At 37.9% G+C, this 19,944-nt stretch overlaps 2 protein-coding genes across 3 annotated transcripts; one reads left to right on the top strand and one right to left on the bottom strand.

Annotated features, from left to right (window-relative positions):
- The first annotated feature begins 109 nt into the window (after positions 1-109).
- Positions 110-10,978, top strand: cep78 (centrosomal protein 78). Its single transcript, XM_086076143.1, has 16 exons — positions 110-240; positions 706-969; positions 1,043-1,218; positions 1,435-1,507; positions 1,631-1,734; positions 2,339-2,513; positions 2,640-2,753; positions 3,224-3,288; positions 3,380-3,470; positions 3,966-4,083; positions 4,349-4,412; positions 4,485-4,637; positions 4,711-4,788; positions 5,135-5,310; positions 8,459-8,588; positions 8,953-10,978. The coding sequence occupies exons 2-16, from the start codon at positions 708-710 to the stop codon at positions 9,451-9,453; spliced, it is 2,280 nt and encodes a 759-aa protein (XP_085932269.1). The 5' UTR covers positions 110-240; positions 706-707; the 3' UTR covers positions 9,454-10,978.
- Positions 10,979-13,123: 2,145 nt separating this feature from the next.
- On the bottom strand, positions 13,124-19,674 carry cdo1 (cysteine dioxygenase, type I). 2 transcript variants are annotated; one of them, XM_086076956.1, is made up of 5 exons: positions 19,419-19,674; positions 18,366-18,443; positions 17,248-17,402; positions 16,575-16,744; positions 13,124-13,704 (listed from the first exon to the last, which is right to left on the bottom strand). In XM_086076956.1, exons 1-5 carry the CDS (start codon positions 19,565-19,567, stop codon positions 13,678-13,680), a joined length of 579 nt encoding a protein of 192 aa, XP_085933082.1. In that variant the 5' UTR covers positions 19,568-19,674; the 3' UTR covers positions 13,124-13,677. The 2 variants fall into 2 exon arrangements, with proteins under 2 accessions (XP_085933082.1, XP_085933081.1); XM_086076955.1 differs by having other exon boundaries at positions 13,124-13,707; positions 19,419-19,671.
- Positions 19,675-19,944: the final 270 nt, after the last annotated feature.

Here is a 19,944-nt window from a genome sequence, read left to right as displayed (position 1 = left end):
TATTTGTTTCTGCCAGTGCTAGTTGTGAGCTATGATTGTGTGCCCACTATAGGATGTGTATTACGTACGATAGGGGGCGCGCAAGTATTTAGCATCAAGATGACGGACATGGCATCCGTACAACGAAGAAGTGGCCGTCACTTTATTTGAAAGACCACTGCTGCCACAACAACAAACCTTAGGAGTTGGCGAAGATTTGAGCAACGAGACCTGAACAGCCGAAGTTTTTTAAACGTTCAGGTATAAAGTAAACAATGCGTTCAAACATGAAATTGTATGTCTTGTAACGGCGCGAGACCTTACCGTTAGTAGCAGCGCGTTGCTAACAACTTTGCTCTTTAACGCGACTGTTGCTAGGAGGCTAGCGTCTGAAACTGTTTGGGTCCAGTCATTTTTCCCGGGAATAATTTATTTATTGAACGTTTCAACCAAAATAAATGACATTTCGTTTAATTGTTCATTATTTGTGCTTTGTCACTCTCTGATGTGTATTACTTACACTAACAAAAGGGCTGCGAAAAGAGAGAACCTAGTGTTCTTCTCCAACTTTCAAGGGGCTTACAAAAAAAATCAAATCCGAGTGACTTACTGTTTTTTTTTTTAATTCATTAGACATTTGACTGGTGCGATATATACTTAGGACCTTCTAGTCCGAAATATATGGTGTTATTAATCATGATGATCTGATTCTTCTTCCACCTTCAGCAATGGTCCAGGAGAGTGTTCAGATCAAGAGGCGGGGTGCCCATGACTTCTTGGAATACTACACTTATGCCTGCACCCAACAGCAATCCACCCCCCTCACTGTTGTTAAAGTAAATCTCGACAAAGGCATTCTGGACTTCAATGGGGACAGGGTCAAGTTAGCTGATTGGCCTCCCATCCTGGACTCCATCTCTATCAATAAGCACCTTCACCAAATTACAATTACTAGCACGTACCAGACAAGCCACGGGTGTGGAGATATAGGTAAGGCTTCAAAAAGTACATAAGATTGGGCTCCACTGAGTTCAGCTTTGCATCTCTTTGTTAAATGTCACAGATAGGAAGTACTACAAGCCAGTGTTCAGGAAAAAGATCCCATCTATCCGCTCTAAGGATATGACATTCAGGTTGTGTAAAGCTCTGAAGGAGTGTCTGTCAATTTCTCCCAACCTGAAGACTTTAAAGCTTAACGGGCTTCCTCTGAGGGAAAGAGACCTTGTCAACTTGACAAAGGTAAGAATAAAAAAAAAAAAGTTTTTTTTTTTTTTTTTTGCATGTTGGAATGGATTAATTGTATTTGTATGTATTTCAACAGGGAAAAATGATTTGAGATTGAATTGTTTTGAATTTATGAGCGTGGTTACAGAATGAATCAAACTCATATCTCAAGGCATCAGTGTATTCTATTGACGGTATTACCTAATGCATAAAAATGTCATTCTATTTCAGGGTGTAGCAAAAAGTGTTTCCTTGGAAGCTCTTTCCTTGGCAAACTGTCCTGTCGCAGACGACGGCTTGGAGGGTAAGTGCTTACATATTTGTGACGTGCGTAATCCTTTGCTATTTTCAGTAATGTCAGACAATCTTAAATTGGGTTACATTTTTGTCATTTTAGCAAGAATGTTTTTTTTCCCATATCTTTCAGTCATTTGCCAAAGTGTGAAGTACTCGACAAGAATCAAAGAAATCGATTTCACAGGATGCAATATCACATGGAGAGGAGCTGAGCACCTCGCCAACATCATCCAGGTGAAATTTAATGTTTGCAATAATACAGTCTTTACCTAATTGTGTAAGCCTCACACACCCACCGTCTTCTTTAACACACCTTTAAAAAAATGATTTAAAACATGTTATAACACACAACTGTTAGCCAGAACATATGGATTGTTGCTAGAAAATACCTCGCACAATTTGGACTTGTATAGCTTATTTTGGGTAGACATTTTTTGCTACTGTTGTTTTTATTTCAGTGGTAATTTTTATATTAACCTTTTCTTATTTAGTGAAAAAATTGACACATTAATATATATGCATGAATGTGAATATGTAGTTATGTCGCTGTTGGGAATCCTTACGCTATGGCACAATGTTGTGAATATTTTGTCTCCATTTAATGGCATGCAAAATTACGTTAAGTGGTGCTTTCAGGTGCGGATGTCAAAACGATAGTTGCCGAACATTTTAATCCGACTATTATGACATTATTGTAAAAATCTCACTATTTTCTATTTTCTCATGCAATTATGACTTCATAATTTACAAAATGGCCTCTCTAATGTAAAATGTATTGAAACCCAAAATATTCTTAAATTTATAGCCACAATGACACAAACAAACTATTGTGTTTCAGCATCAGGGCATGCAGAGGCATGGCTCGGCATGGGCACAATCTTTGAGGTATCAACAGCCAAAATTTGAGGGCATGGGAGGTCTCCGCCGCCTCACCCTGAACTGTAACACTTTGATCGGGGATCTGGGTGCTGCTCGTCTTGCACGTGAGCTGGCTGAAGACCTCTGGCTTAAAGGTTAGAAGGTGGAAATATGACGACGGCAAATAAAAATATCTATGTTTAGATATATAATTAATGTGTGTTTATATATCACCAAGTTCTTTAAGATCTTTCTTTGTATGTTTTGGGTGTCCTGAGCAGCTGTGGACCTGCAGAAATGTGGTCTCTCCAATCGAGGAGCTTGTCATCTGCTGGAGGTTTTGAAGACAAATTCTACTCTCTGTGTACTGGATATCCGTAATAATCCTTTAGTTGGTAGGAAGCTGTTAACTACTTTAGTTTTTGTCACCCCATGCTCCTATTTGTATAATGATTGTTCACTTTACATTGCGTTTTCTTACATTGCATCACATTCACTGCCACAATTTTAATGAAGTTATGATCATTCTCAGCATCGCCATCTAACCAGCCTTTCATTATGCAATGCATATGTGACAAAATCCCGCTGATATTTGGTGAGATGCTTCGGTTATCTTAAATCTCACCATGCATTTCTAGTTGCATCTATCCTCTTTTAGTTTGCTGTATGTAGACACAAGCACTGCACTGTGGACCAATAAGACAAATACGAACACGCTTTTAACAGATGATGCTGCCCGAATGATCTTTAAAAAAAAAAATAGAACAATGCTCAACTCATGAAACAAAGTATACATTTTCATGAGAATCTTTACATTTTCACATTTCAGTGCTAAATATGACTCCCCCCCCCCTCTCTCTTTTAGACAATGCCATAATTAAGACTATAATAGAGAAAGTACTAATGAAAGCTGGAACACAGGCACTAGAGGTGAGTGGTTTCGGCTCGTGCCCTATAAAGTAATTTTTACTAGCAAGTAATACAAATAAATAAATGGCGTGTATTTGTGTGTTCACTGCAGTATTGCTGGATCACACCTGCCACCAAAGAGCAACAAAAAGTTTCTGCTTCTAATCGGCGAGTGCTGTCCAGGGCTTCCACAGAGAGTACCGGTACGTACAATTTACACTTTCTCTTAAGTCAACACTCAAAAATGTGCTTAAGTGACCTGACAGAACACTTTAATCATTCATGTGAAAAGGCAGTACAGTAAGTCTCAAAATGTTATACAGTGGTACTTGGTCTCCCTCTAGTGGTATGAAAAAAAATCTATTCAGATTTGTATTTAACGTTTAACTAAGTACAATACATTTGTATTTAATTTCTAAAAATGTATGTGCAGTACATTTTGATTAAAGCATTGCCGATTTTTAAGTGCAGTTTTTTTTCTGTATTTAAGGACAGTGTTGATGTTCAACTTGTGCAATGTTACAGGAGCTTACATTCATTTTAAATATAAGTTTTAGGAATAAAACCTGCCTCATTTTTGAGGAACACTTTCTGCAGATCTCGAGTGACTCAACCGTAAGACTCTGTCTGACTCTTTACTGATATCATATTATGCGGTGTCCTAACTTTGCTGGCAATGTTGCGATCTTGTGCTGCAGCTCCTCAAAAACTGACCTCTACTGGAGATGAAGGCTTAGTTTCTACTCCGCTTCAACGATCCGCTTCCTGCTGCAAACATATGCCTCATCATTCCTCTGCACGTGCTGGGCGCCAGCGGTGAGGAGACTGTTGAGATAGTTGCAAATTAAAAACAAGTGGACATAATATTGCACTGGTTGAAGATGACGAGGCAGCAGGTCCCACAATCTGAGTGAGAATTTGCAGCAGCTAAAATGGAATGGCAGAGAATAAAGATTCTCAGTTCCAGATGTGACAGGATCTTTTATTAACACCCTGTGTCCTCGGTGACCTGGGCTGCATATTGACACTGTACTTTGTATCTGTGGCCCCGAAGCTCATGAGCTGCTTTCTTATGTTTCAGAGGTTTTCCTCCTGGAGATGTAAAAGCCCACGGTTTCCAGGCAACACAGCATATTCAAAGTCAAGTATGGATTTATATTAATACTTTTATAACTCATTTTACATAGGCAATAAGTTCTCTTCTGATCCCATATAAGGCTGCGTCCACTGTGAGGGTTACATTTGCATCTGATTCGGAGGAAGAGGATGGCGGTGAGGAAGAGTGCGAGGCAATAGTGGCGGGGGATCAAAGGCCATCCAATGGAAGCAACCAGGACAGCGACATTACACGGCGGACAGATCATATGCAGGTTAGCCACATCTGGCCCTAGTTTAACAGTTACAACTTTTTTTTTAATGCTGTTTGTCATGCATGTCCTGCAGATGGCACTACAGGAGTGTCGTTTGAGATTAGGGGAGGAGCGCAGGGCCAGACTTAAAGCTGAGTCTTCACTCAGAGAGGTACCAGTGTGCTTTATCTTGATTGTTACTGAAATCAAATATTGTTTTAGCCAAAAACATTCATTGAAGACTCCAAATTGTCCAATTGTGTTATTGTGAGTATGAATGGGTGTTTGATTCCGCTATGAATGAGTGCAACTCACCGCTATTTCATGCCAATTTCTCTCCATTTTTACAGTTTTGCGCACAGATTTTAGATCATTGAGTCAATATGATACGAAAAGCACTTTTTATTTGCCTTCCAGATAATGTTCGTTAAGAAAAAAAAATGATAACAGTTACTCTTGTTATCTAAACAGCCGCTCTAAAATAACTTTCTTGTCATCATCTTTTTTTCCTCATTCAGTTTGAGCTGGAGAATGCTCGTCTTCGTGATAACAACATGTCCCTGTCCATGGCACTTGCGGCCATGGGCTCTGTGCCGCCAGACCGCAGGGCGCTCGAAGACGAAGACGTGCTGGAGAGCATCGAACGCTCATTCGCCAAGTTCCACGCTTTCCTGGATCTCGTCAACGATGCTGGGTGGGTAACAAAGATACCCGCCATTTCTATTCCCACACTGCTCTGACACTTGAATATAAGGAAACCACTGAATGCAAAGACATTACGGTTGGAACACGGATTGTTCCGGATATTAAAAAAAATAATAATAATTGTCGGATGCTGTGTCGGGCCACCAAGACTCTGGCCAGTACACATTTAATAAATTCCGCTGTTTATATTGGGGAATGATTGGTGCACGCTATTTTGTGCTTCTACGGCTACCTAGCTGATGACCTTGATATGGCTAAACACGATGCGGAGCCCCAAGTTCTTTTTGCGCACGGTGTTACACAGCATAAGTCCCTAATCATCACCACCGTGGCAGCGAATAAGCGATACTTTTGACGAGTATTTTTATCAAGAAATTATAACGGCTAAGCTATAATGACAGAGATGTCGATGTGAAACGCCGAAATAAGTGAATTGGTGATACAGTACACTTATCACATAGGTCTGCCTGGAACCGAGTAATTAAATAGCGTAGAGTAACCAACTTTGAACAGCAAAATAACAAGCAAATTGAATGCTACACAGCTTTGAAGGACAGGAAATGAACATCTCCATAGATGTCAGCCGAGAAAATGGGCCTATGAGGTTCAAAGTATATTAAAATAAAAAATATTTATAATGTGATATAAAATAAGATCACCTGTATTAGTCCCAGTAGGTGGAAATTGGCATCGTAATAGTTGATATAGGAAATAGAAAAATGCATGCAAAAGAAGACATTTGCAGAAGTACATTGCACTAATTGGAAACCAAAATGTTGCTCATGCTTAAACCATCTGATCGGATCTATCATTAAAGTCATTTGCTTGCTTGCAAAATGGATTGCTGAGTTCAAATGTTGACTTTTGCAATCTTGATTGATCTGATTTATTGCATATTTTTCTTCATTTACTGGATTAAATTCGTCCCCAAACCAGATACAGTACAAGTTCCAGTTCAACCCCTATTTTCTTGAAGATTTTGTGTTCAAAGTCGGTCATCGTTTACTTCTGCTTTGATGTTGTTTCTTAAGCACTTCCTTTTTCTTTCAGCTTGTAGCTTTCTCACGCTGACCAAGGTCATTTGTGAATCAGCTAGCTGTTGGTGAGGGAAAGTATTGGAGTAGGATGGGAGGGGGTTGTTTCCCTTTCTTTTTGAAATAGCTTTACTTTGTGTTTCGTTATGTGTTATGGAATGTGGTATATCAACATAGTTAGTGTAGTTATAAAATAACCAATAACAATGGAACATGAATCAGTTAATTAAGGGAGGTTTCCATGGGCGAGAAGTGATGACATCAAAACGCAGCATACATGCAGGTCACGTGGTTTAAAATAACTCCGCTCCATTCTCAGCTGCCATCGCTGACACTCAAAATGAAACTCTATGCATTGCCTTGGCGGGGTTGCTGATCATTCACTTCCTTCGTCGGTTCAACGACAGTGTGAGAACTCGTTCCATGGTCTAGAAGTGACAGTCAGAATGAAAGTCGCACCTAAGGATTAAGGTTTCTTTTTTTATTCTGATGCTCTGATCCTCTTGAATATAATATAAATGTTCTGAATACATTTACATTTACACAGCGAGCCTGTTTCAAAACAACCGAGGACACTTAAAACAAGACCTGGTTCAAATACATGAATAGTATCAATGCTTATATTGATAGATCCGACTGACATTTGTGCTTAAGGGCCAAATGTAATTTTTTACAGTAAATCAGGCAAATGGACAATTGTTGGGGGGGGGGGGCAGGCAAGAGTTATAGTGTGTTGTTATGAAAAAAAAAGTGTTGTATATTTAATTTACTTAACCACTATTTAAATATATAATTAATAAAACGTTTGCGCCAAAGTTTTAGAACACCCCAATTTTTCCATTCATTTTCATTGAAAGTCAAGTGGCTCAATTCTTAGCAAATAGACCCACCCCTTTTTTGATCCTTGAGTTTTATTTTGACACAACTACTGCCTTTGATAACCCTGGGGATCATGAAAAGATTAGGATTTTATCTCATCTTAATTCCTTTTAATCTGCAGATGATCAGAATGTCATCAAATTCAGTAAATCCCTGCCAGTGTTGCTAAACATTTATCTGTTATTGGCATGATAAAGCCATCCTGACTTAACAGAACTGTGAACCCCGGTTTATTGAGAGAGTACATTCCACAACCATCCATAACAGGTCAAAACACGATACAGAGTTAGAAAATTACATTTCAGTTTTATGCCTCCCACACATTTTAAACACATTTAATTTAAACTTTTTAAAATCTACTTTTGAAACGCTTTCCTAGCATTAAATGAATTAAAAGGGCATCCGCAAGTAAGTAAACAATTAAAAAAAAAACGTAAAACGGAAGTGCAAATAATGAATGCAATTATATGCTAAACAAGAGATGCTCTTTTACTGTAATTTGCAGGTTCATGCCTGTGCATTTATGAGTTTAGACCAGCTGACTAGAAATAAGACACATATTCGTTATACAGCTAGAAATGTTCAAACTAAACTGAAGACAATTTGAGAAGGATCAAATCTTTTCCTTCATTTGACTTCACCCAAGCGCACCTCTCACCCTTTGGTACATGATTCATTTTACTCTTCAGTCCTCTGACCTCTGCCACATTTGTCACCCATTTCGCAATGTGACTATAAAAGCAATTGAAATGGTAAACTATATTGAATGTTGATTAATGTTCTCATCAATTAAGCCCTTATTCCACCCACTGTGTGGCGAGTGTTGGCAAAGGCAGTGAATGTGTGACATTTTCCACACAGATGTTTATGTAAATAGGGTTATGGAATGGTATATAGGCATGCTGATTAACTCTAGCAGTAGCTATAAAATGCCCAAAAGTGGCAGTTTTGCTTGCAAACCTTTTCTTTTCCTTGTCACAAATAATCAAATGATGGTTATTAAAAATAAATAATAATAAAAATCACTTGCACAGTTTTTACATGCTTTATGTTGGTGATTGTGTGAGGCTGGAAATAATTGGGAAACACTGTTTTGAAAATACTGGTCATTAGAAAAACTTGGAAGTCAACCAGCATCAACGATTGTGTTTAACGGTGCATGTTTTGGTTATAGTTTGCGTGTAAGGTAACGTCATTTTTCTTCCATTTCATGTTCCCACTTAGCCTAGGTCAGCTAGCATCAATGGCTGGCATTGACACGGGGGATTTCTCGCCTTTGGGAAGACCGCAGCTCTCTTCCACACTGGGAGGTGGACGTCATTCTCACGATATTCAGATGCAAAATTCTGTCGTGGTAAGTAAGCATTTGTAAGGGATTTCTTGTGCTGTTTTTTTAAAGCCTACCTCGGTTTAGCAAACAGGAAGTTACTCATTAAAGTATCTGTAAATGCAAAGCATGGAACGCAGTCCTGCTGCAAATAGTGGAAATGTATATAATTGAAGACCCCTCCCCAAGTTTGTATACCCACTAGTAATCATTAAACTGTAAATATACCAAAATTGTCAAAAATAATCTTGCATTACACTTAAAAATAACTGGCATATTTGATTTTGAAAAAAATGCACTGTAATGACCAGGGTCCATTTACGTTTCAATTGCCTTACCTGGATCAATAAAGGTTAAATCAATAAAAATAAATCCTCCACTTTCTTTTTAGGCTGCTGCTGACATAGCTGACATCAGCACTCCTAAATCGCCGCCCTCAGACCGAAAGTCTGTGCATCAAGACGGTCTTGACATGAATTTCCAACAGGCTACTGAAGCCCAGATGAAGTTAAGTGTCATAAGAGAACAGGAGCCAGATCAGTTTTCTCAACCCAAAACCCAGTATGACTCTGGTTCAGAGCACAGCTTCCCTAGCCACAGATCCCACCGTCGAAGTCGTCCGACTCCGGGAAGTCGCCCGCGCGGCAGCCTCGGCGGTTCCCATCACAGTAACGGCATAAATTCCAGTCACAGCAATTCCTCCCACAGCTGCAGCTCCCATGGCAGATGGAGCGCAAGCGACATCATGAGAGACATTGTAAGTAACAAGGCGCAGTCAGCGGGATCTCAGAGGCTGGTGGCCATAGAACAGTCCGGGACAGAAGGGTCAGAGCGGAAGACAACTCCTGACATTCTGGAGGAGATCAGCTCTTTGGTGGCTCTGCAAGGATGATTGCACGGTGGACACTCTGTTTCGGCAGCTCTTTTTCATCTAATTTATTTGAAGACTGAAGAGATTGCGTTTTAATTGGACATTCCTTGACAATAGATTCTCAGGGCTCCGGGCTAACCTTTCCATCAGCTGTTGCTTAAGACCTTTTAAGAAATGACAAGTTTCTCTTAGCAGCAGTTTTTTTTTTTTTTTTAATGTATTTTACATGTTTTGCTATTGCTACTTTTAAAAGCATTTTTAGAACAACAGTTTTGAATTTCCCAGCAATACTAGATTAACTCTTCTTTAAATTCCTAGCCATGCTCACTAACGCACAGTAAGTTAGATTTGTTAAGAATATTTGATATAAATAGTTGTTTTGTGGACATGAAACAAAATTGCATCTTTGAGTTCAGCCCATGAAACATGGGAGCAAAAACAAAAGTGTTGCTGTATATCTTTGTTTATTGTAAGTAGAAGATTTTACATCAAATTGAAATGAAAAAAATTTAAAGATAGAAGTGGATGTTGGTGCTTAGTCGCAGTCACATGATAATACCGCATACTATTTGACTCCTTCACGAATGAATGCTTTCACTATCAATGCATGGCAACCACAATCCACATCTTGCACTTCTTTGACTCGTCAAACTCACGGTTATCATGTTCGAGCACAGTGCCAGACTCGACTTAGCACTGTCAGTCTGTTAGAAAACTGCGCTCCTGCTTTATGATCTAGGTTTGGCCTCAGCTGATTGTTGTATTATGGAGTGAGAACAATTTGTAAAAAAAAAAAAGCAGAGGGAACAGTGATACCAAACAAAAGAAAGACAGATAAATGAGATGTTGTCTGACCTGGCACATTTTAAAAAAATATATATATTTTCATGGCAGTATTTATTTATTTTCTATAAATTGCATACAGCAAATACAATTTTTTTAGTTAACTATTGCAGTCATGGGTTTTGGATTACAGTTGTTAGCATATTGTGTGAGATCAGTGAGGATCCAAACTCCCTAAGTGTATTTGGTGTTTTCTTTGGCTTCTTTGCATGTGTCACCGCAGAAAGATGGCAGTCATTGCAAAGTGTGCTCGCTGACCCAGGCTGATCAGTACAATATGGCTAACTCAACAATATACATTAATTGATGCTTTGGATAAAATAAGTCAAGTGGAACGTAAACTTCGTATAGGTGAGTTGATGTGCTTTCGCTCTCTGTATGCTCATCAAAGATATATAGGTGAGTAAAAATATTGTTAATACTGATGATTCAATAATAATGTTTTAGGATATTTAGGAATGTGGACAAATGTTGCTCGAAATCGGTCTAAGGGCAGCGCAGTGTACAAGTGTTTAGGACATTTGCATCACAGTTTTGAATTTTAGGATTCTAATCAGAAAAAGACAACTGTGATATATATTGCTATGATAAAACAGAATTTGTTGTTTTTCCAGTTATTTTTAATTAGAATCAGTGGGCATCTGTAATTGTTGAAATAAAATAATAAAAACAAATAAAATACCTGGTGGCTCCAGGACAGATCTTTGAGGAACACCATGATTAAATGGGAATATAGAACATACCGAGTGTTTACACCATATTTTGGGAGAGACCAAATCAATGGGTAAATGAGTGTAAAACCGTCAAATCATATTGTTTCAGATTGATGTGTGAAACGCATGACTAGTAAGTAGCTAAATTTATGGTTTTGACAAGGATCCCCGCTGTCTATTTTGGGAGTATGGTTTGTCATATGCTACGTACAGCACCAGGATCATAACATTGTAGGTGTTGAAATTGTATAGCATCCTGTCTGTATCTTAACTAAATAGTTACATTTATTGTCTATTTTTATATTTTGGTAGTGACATTTATAGCCAGCTGGAGATAAAGATACAAACCAATGATTGGATGGCTCGCACTACATAGTTATATAATATAAAAAAAAATAAAAAATAAACTGGCAAGTAGCCCTCCAGGAAGTTCTTATCGTCACCTGGTGATAAGACATTTTTTATTTGATGAGCCTCTGTCCAGTGTCTCATATGTATTAACAAAAAACAAAACAAAAAATGTTAAAAATGAATGCTGTCACGTTGACTTTCAATACTCATACTGGCTGTCGGCCATCCCATGGTTTCCCCTGAGTTTCATTCATGTCACGTTGTGTACTTTTAGCAAACGGTGATGAAATTAGATGAGCAAAAGGTCCCTTTTTCAGGGCTGTGTCCCCACCATTGACCTGTGAGCTTGTACAAACCTTTGGCGTTCATCGCACGTGTTGTGAGCTTCTTCATATACTGCACAATTATTTAGTTTCTTTAAAAAATTTATAACAATGTCTGCTGATATAACAATTATCAGTGTGAAGTCACTCAATAGACAATTTTAGGATTATTAGAGCAACGAAAATGAAACTATATGAGAAAAAAGAATAGAAGAATAGTGTTATTAGAAAAATGGGCAATGTTAGGGGGTTACAAGAATTAAGTCCTAAATTCAGAATGTTACAAGAAGCAAATTATATTGACAATTAAAATGCAAAATTAGGAAAAACAAATACCATACTCATATTTTAAGAAAAAAAATAGTCTTTGAATTTAAGTGGTAATCTGTACAACAATAAAATCCCAATTGTAACAAATGAATGTTGGAGTTTGCATTAGTTTTGATTATAGGCTATAACCATGCTGAAACAGTCAATTAATTACAAAGTTGTTACACTCCCTAAATAAGGCCAGAAAATGTGTGAGAGAAAAAAAAGATAAAAAAATTATTGCCACACATGTCAATGTAGCAGTTTGAGACCAAAAAATGCATGCTAATGCGAAAAAAAGCACATCAAGCTTTTTACTCCTTGTCTTCCCAATCTGCCTGACATCTTTTAATCAGTCAAAATAGTATAATAATAATTCTCCACATTGTGGACAGGTGCCAGACAGATACAGCTTATCTTTTATTTGCCCAAATACTGTTGATTTTATGACTATCAATTGAGTATTCACAGACTCATTCACACATTGAACTCCATGAACAAATTGAATGGACTTGGCATGCATGTTTTTGTAAAGACTGGGTGACCCCAAACCGTGCAAGCGTGGGGAGAACATGCAAACCCCACACTTATTGGTCGGAGCTAAAGGTCGAGCTTCCACTAACTCACACATACTTAGTGATGCTTCTGTTTGTCCAGCCAACCACCCATTTTCTATAATGCTTGTCCTCATTAGGGTTAGTTGACTTCATTAGTCAATTGTCACATATTGCTGGCGTCAAGCAAAAACCTTGCATTTCCAAAATTGTCACTTTTCAGGAGACACAAAAATGAAATGTTTTTTCAACCATTAACATTGCATCAAAGAGAACCAGCCATTTTCAACACTTAAGATTGGTTAATAATTCAGAAGAAAAATCACACCCACGTGTGTGGACTGACTAATAGCATACCATAGATTTTTGAAAATAATATGAAATTTGGCAAATTGTGACTTACGAGGTTTTGGCCCGACACTAGCAATATGAAAGATACTGTATATGTGTATATATTCGATAGGCTGTGAGAAAAAACAAACAAAAAATTACTGAGCCAATTGACTCAGCATTGTCAACATATAATAACTAATAGCTAACCAGCTAGTCATGTTTTTGTTTGTAAAAAATCCTCGCGTAGGAAATCCAAACGAACAAATAAGAAACCACAAAACAAAATGTTTATTGTTCCATTTGATCATTTATTGCATCAAATATCAGTGCTATATCAATTAAAAAAAATATGACAACACTACACAATATGAATTTACTAGCTACAAATATAAAATGTAGAATCCTGAGTGTGTACGGAATTAAGCAACACACAGTATCGTTTGCCAATTATAACCACTTTAATTGTTTGTTTTAACAATTGGTCTGGCCTAGCTAAACAAACATTACATTTTACCCACCTGCCCAAAAAAAATATAACAGAACCCCCCCCCCCCTCCTTCATCACACCGTACAAAAAAAAAGGCTAAAATCCAGTCACCTTTCAGCAGATATTAAGACAACTATATGTGGCGTCACCGAACATTATATTGCAGACAGAAAAGTGCTCCATGGTGAGAGAAATTTGCTAGCCATCCATCAGGACGTTATCATTTCAAAGAAACTCGGGATAGGAAATAAAAATCACAGTTTCTCTATAAAATGCCAAAAAGCGTATTCAGAAAAATAAAAAATAAAAAATCTTGATGATCCAGAGTCCAATTAGTTGTTCTCTTTTGATGCGGTCGTCTGCTAAAATACAAAAGAGAAACAGTTAAGCTTCTCCATAATAATCAAATAACGATTACATTTATTGAAACCCCCCAATATATTTTCATTTGAAATGATGTATAATTATGGGCCTGCTAAGCGGAGCAAGCAGGCACATATTACTATCCTGCAGGCACATATTACTATCCTACAAGGGTTTATTTTTTTTATTTCACGGATTTTTCCGCAAAAATGCGGCCCGAACCGTAGATCGCACCGGGACAAATGAGGTATCAAACGATGCGGCTTGATCTGACTCGCTGCGCTATTATTTTTATAAGAATTCCCAGTTACCATGGCGACGCTATTCCCAAAAAACTGCCAATAAAAGTCCCATAGGAATGAATGGGAAACCGAAAATGATCACATCACATCAAGCACCTTTTTCCAAGACACGCTGCGCGCGCATACGTTAACCGACCGATGTAAAAATTAGCTCATTTTGTTGGAATTTTTGTCATCTTTAGCTCAGTGTCAAAAAAAATTTTAAGGAATGAAAGCTCTCCCCCCTGTGCGGGTTCAAAGACAGTGAGTGAAATATCCTTTATCCCATGTGTGTGTATTGCATGAGCTAGAGCGGACCAATTAAGAAACAGAGTGTAGAGAGGGAAATTTTTTTTTCAAGTTTCACTTCAACTCGTCACCATGGCCACAATCTTTGCTCACTAGACATCAAAATTCGTACATTTTGTAGCCACAAGCCTCTGCTTTCTGAAAAACTAAGTTTTATTTGGCTAAGGTGTCATTTAGTACCTTTATTTTCACTTTAAGCGAGGAGAAGTCGCACAATTTTGATCTCTTTTCAATGTTATTTTCGCCGTTTTCCCCTCTTCATTTTCGATCAATCATAAGTTTTCAACCTGCTCTCATTTGGTCATTTTTCATCCGATTAAAAAACTGAGAACATGCTCGCGTTCCCCAAACCCTTGCCGTTCTAACGAGCCATTTCTGGAATCTGCATCTTCAATCGTTAAGTCGTGAGAGGCTTTTGTTTGAGGTGAGCGTAATCCTATACAAATCAATGGAATGTTGGTGCGTGACGTCTCCTAACAACTTAAAATCAAATGTGTGTGCGTGAATGTGCATGTTTTATTTGATGTTGATTATGGTGAACTTCCACATTTCTTGACCGATTTCAATGGTTTGAATTTTAAACTGTTCAGCTCATTTCAATGTTAGTTAAAATCAAATGTGTGTGCGTGAATGTGCATGTTTCTTAAAGGGACAGTAAGATACTTTTATTTGATGTTGATTATGGTTAACTTCCACATTTATTGACCGATTTCAATGGTTTGAATTTTAAACTGTTCAGCTCATTTCAATGTTAGTTATCCGCCTTTGTTTCTTCATTTTCGATAAATCATAGGTTTTCAACCTGCTCTCATTTGGTCATTTTTCATCCGATTAAAAAACTGAGAACATGCTCGCGTTCCCCAAACCCTTGCCATTAAACAAGCCATTTCTGGAATCTGCATCTTCAACCGTTAAGTCGTGAGAGGCTTTTGTTTGAGGTGTGCTTATCCCATACAAAATCTATGGAATGTTGGTGCGTGACGTCTCCCAACAAGTTACTCAAGTTAATCAAATGTGTATGCGTTCTTAAAGGGACAGTAAGATACTTTTATTTGATGTTGATTATGGTTAATTTCCACATTTATTGACCAATTTCAATGGTTTGAATTTTAAACTGTTCAGCTCATTTCAATGTTAGTTAAAATCAAATGTGTGTGCGTGAATGTGCTGTTTCTTAAAGGGACAGTAAGATACTTTTATTTGATGTTGATTATGGTTAACTTCCACATTTCTTGAGCGATTTCAATGGTTTGAATTTTAAACTGTTCAGCTCATTGAAATGTTAGTTAAAATCAAATGTGTGTGCGTGAATGTGCATGTTTCTTAAAGGGGCAGTAAGATACTGTTGATTATGGTTAACTTCCACATTTCTTGAGCGATTTCAATGGTTTAAATTTTATTTTTATTGCGTGTTTCCACGTGAGTCAGCAGGCCCATTCAAAATTTCCGCGGAAATTTTTCTAGTTATTATTTTTTCTTTAATATATTTTTACAAAACTTTACCTTAAGAAAAACGTGGCCTAGTTTATTATGTAGTAACTCCCTTGTACTGCTGCTATCTTATCTTCTTGTCTATTTAGTGTCACAAACTTAAGTACTAAAACTCCACGTTGTTGTGCTCAAGGTATACTTTAACAGCTCGTTAGCCATTCCACCGAATCGCTACCTTTTGCGTCTCCAGGAAATGAAATGTATCAATGCATGATCAAATGACCTATTTTTTTGGTTTATAATTAAGCGAACTGTCCTGAACAGTGATCTGATTGCATATTTAATAAATACAACTGAAACCATGAACATTGACAAAAATAACATATGTTGTCCTAAAAAATTTTTTACCATGAAATATAGTTATTTAAATGCATTAAAAACATTTTTAAATACACATTTGGGTAATGAATTATACTGTTTATTTTCTTAAAAAAGAAAAAGTGGGTTTTTTGCCGATTTTTTTTCTGCAAAGATAAGGAAGATATGCATACCACCCCAAAAATAAATAAATAAATAAACAAATAATTCAAATTAAATATGTGAATTTGCAAATGGTGATTATAAAACGATACTTTTTATATGTATATTTATTTAGTTTTTTGAACATTAATATTTGTCTTGATTAATTAACTAAATTATACCTCAAAATTGGGACACGACCCATGTAGGGTCCATTTAGAACACCACCTTGAATGACCAAAGCCGTTTCCTTGTCTGGTATGACTGCTATTTGTAAACTATAGCTGGATTAGCATTTTTTTGCACAATGACACAAAGTTGCTTACAAGTGGAGTCCTCTCGCCATATTTGCTCCAGAAGGTCATCTGAGCGACACTCTTGTGACTGGTGCGCTGGTCAAACACCTGACACGTCTGGAAAGGGGGGCTGTACAGGTGCAAACTGATTGATCCCTCCGTGTGGCTTGCATTTTCCACGCGGTGGAGGCCGATGGAATCTGAAAGAGACGCACACACAAACACAGAGCAATGGCAGACACTTTCTCCCGGTGTTGGAAGCAACGAGTAGCTCAGCGGTGACAAAACTTTTCCGATCAGCGCAGTTCATTCAAAGTCCTCTGTGGGGCATGGGCCATACCAAATGCAAGGGAAAATATTATTCAGCGACCAGTGTTTCTTTTGACATTTTAATCATTCATCCATCGACTTTTAGAGGTGACACCCTGCACAGGTCGTATACTACTCTCAGAGAATATAATGAAATGAACGTTATTTTATACCAACAAACTTTTTTTAAAGTTACTAAAACCAGTGGGCCAATAAAATCTGCATTGTCAACAAAATAACAAATGGCTCCAGGGTAGATCCTTGTGGAACTCCGCGCACACCTCTGTAGCAGCCACCCATCCATCCATTCATTCATTTTCTACACTCGATTACGTTAGTTACATTGGTAAGAATGCAGACACCTGCCCCCCCAAAAAACTGGTTTTCTTCCTACCATTTATGTAGGCCACAGAGTTCTCCTTCAGGATAGAGTGTGACCTCTCTTTCATCTGGTTGTCTTCGCCCTCAGGCCAGTCAAAGAGCGTCTCCTTCAGCTCACCTTGAAGCATCTTCATGAAGCAGTGGGAGTCTGAGTGGTCATGTATGCTACTGCAAGGTGGTCAAAGCACACGGGCGTGCGCAACAGTGTTAGTAGGCGCGGTATATTCAATAACATCACAAAACAAAAAACTTACCATATGTGCAGCCACGTGTGGACCAACAGAAGAAGCAAATATTTTCATGTGCTATGCTCTAAAAAAAAATTACCTCCAACAAGGCGGCAATGTTTTTAAAACTGTTCGTGTGTTTAAGGTCAAACAATGTTGTTAATGTTTGTGTATCTAAAATATGGTATTATTTTTAACAAGTCCTATTTTCCAGGGATTATTAAGATGCCTTTGACCACATTTCCCTAAATTCACAATAAGGGCAACTAGCAAGTATAATTGTATTGTACTGCATGTCAAAGTGTTTAGTAAGTTAATGCCTCTAATTGAAGTTTATAAATACGGTAAACTTCTTTCAAATGAATTTATTGTTCATTTTCCTTTTTTTTGCATAAGCCTAACCTAAAGGATCAAAACATTCATGTCTATTTTTATTGAAATGCAGATGAATTTATTGCTTGTTAAAAACAAAAAACATCACACATATTAAATCTCAATTATTTTTAAACCAAATAATGATACATCAGTAGTACTATATAATTTTATTTTATTTTTTTTTACTTGTGTGGAAGCCATTTTGACTTACCTTTTTACAAAAAACAAATATGGTGCCGGCACAAAATAAATCTTACGGCACATCACCAAATAAAAAAAGTGGACACACAGGCGTTAATTGTGTACCATTTCATTGAACAGCATTTAATTGTTCTGCCTGCAATACACATCGCTGGCAAAGATAGATGATAACTGCTATTTTTAGTAAATAAATAAATAAATCATTATTTTTGGAACAATTAAGCAATTTTGGATAATTTCCAACAGCAAACCTGATGATTTGTCACAGCATTGGGTACTAAAGATTTACAAAATGTATGGCGCTGCATCCATATCAACATTTTCTCACCTGCCATGGCCTTCTCCCCAACACAAGATGATCAAGTTGAACTTTCCGTTGCCTTCGTCCACCAAGTTCCTTGTATATCTGCAAATAAAAAAAGCAATCAATGATGAGTGATAGTGAAACGGCACATTTCCAATCTACGGCCCTGAATTCATTGGAAGTGATGTCAATTCACACAGTGGATATAAAAATTCTACACATCCCTGTTGAAATGCCAGTTTTTTGTATTATAAAAGATAAGATAAATCATTTCATAACTTCTTTCCATTAATGACATGTATGTAACCTGTACAACTTAAAAAAAATATGAAATACTTTCGAGACCATAAGTAAAAAGAAGTCTCTGAAACAAAATGTAGTATTCTGAATTCTTTGGCCATAATTCCCAAAAGTATTTTTGGCACAAACAAAACACCATACCTAAAAATCATTTAGTCTGTTTTATTTCCACTGTTAAGCTGTAGTGGTGCCACCCTTAGTACTTTACAGACTGTGAAGGGGAGGGGTCAGGCTAAACCGCTTGCCCTCCCCTCACATTCCGTCATTCGCCAAATATTTTGAAGGCAGCTGCGGTGGCTCCCTGGTGATCTCCACGCCACCGGAGCACAAACCTCTGCACACACACGCACACACACGGAGCGGGTGTGTGTCGTTCGCTTACTGTTGATTGGTTAACCGCACACCGTTCACTACCTCCTCCCCCTTCCATTGGCCATCACAACACTAGCAATGGAACACTTGCAATGTACTATAGGTCAATGTGGTTAATATAGGGTAGATAAACGTGTGTGACGTCAACTATCTCGGAGTTTAAAATGATACCATTAAAATATAATTCCAAACTTTTAGTGACTCATTTCGCAACCGTTTGTACACTTCTTAAAACTAGCACACACAAAAAAGCAGAATAAAAAAAAAAGAGACTAACTTCAAATTTTAAACCAAATACAAAGGTACTGACGTCACAGCAAGCGTGCAAAGCGCATCCTTGCTCTTGAAATGAGTAATACTTCATCATTAACGATTCCTAATAGTACATCAAAGGATGAGTTTTACCTATGTGCGTCAAATATGGCGAATTGCTTCCAGTCCTGAGGGTTGGTCCGGTATGCTTCCATGAGTTCCTTCACCTCCTCCACATTGACACGATCATCCTTGAAGATTTCGTGCAGCTTTTGGATCAGCTCCTGCAGACTTGAAGGCATTTTTCTTCTTTGTGTATGTGTGCAGCAGCACAGCTTGTTCGCCTGTTAGCAATTATCAAGTAGCGAAGATGCTTACCTACTAACTTACCGCCACAGCGTCCGTATTTATAACCTGGACCGTACCATCGTGGGTGGAGGGGGGCACGCCCCCAAACGTGACGCCAGTATGAATTACACAGAGGTGGGTGGGTGGTCTGCGCGGTGACGAAGAACGTAAATGGATGTTTTCACTTTCAACATGACTGACCCACCACCGTTGCATACTTGGGTTGTTTGAAATTGGTCACGCTTCAACGAAACATTAAATGCATCTGATGCATTCAAAACAAATTTGGACCGGTCCTCTTCGAGTGTTTTTCTACCACGTTGCCACAAAC

The sequence above is a fragment of the Leptonotus elevatus genome, chromosome 5 (assembly GCF_054856555.1).
Source record: "Leptonotus elevatus isolate MCC_2025b chromosome 5, RoL_Lele_1.0, whole genome shotgun sequence".
Taxonomy (NCBI): Eukaryota; Metazoa; Chordata; class Actinopteri; order Syngnathiformes; family Syngnathidae; genus Leptonotus; species Leptonotus elevatus.
This window is presented reverse-complemented; position numbering and strand designations above follow the sequence as displayed.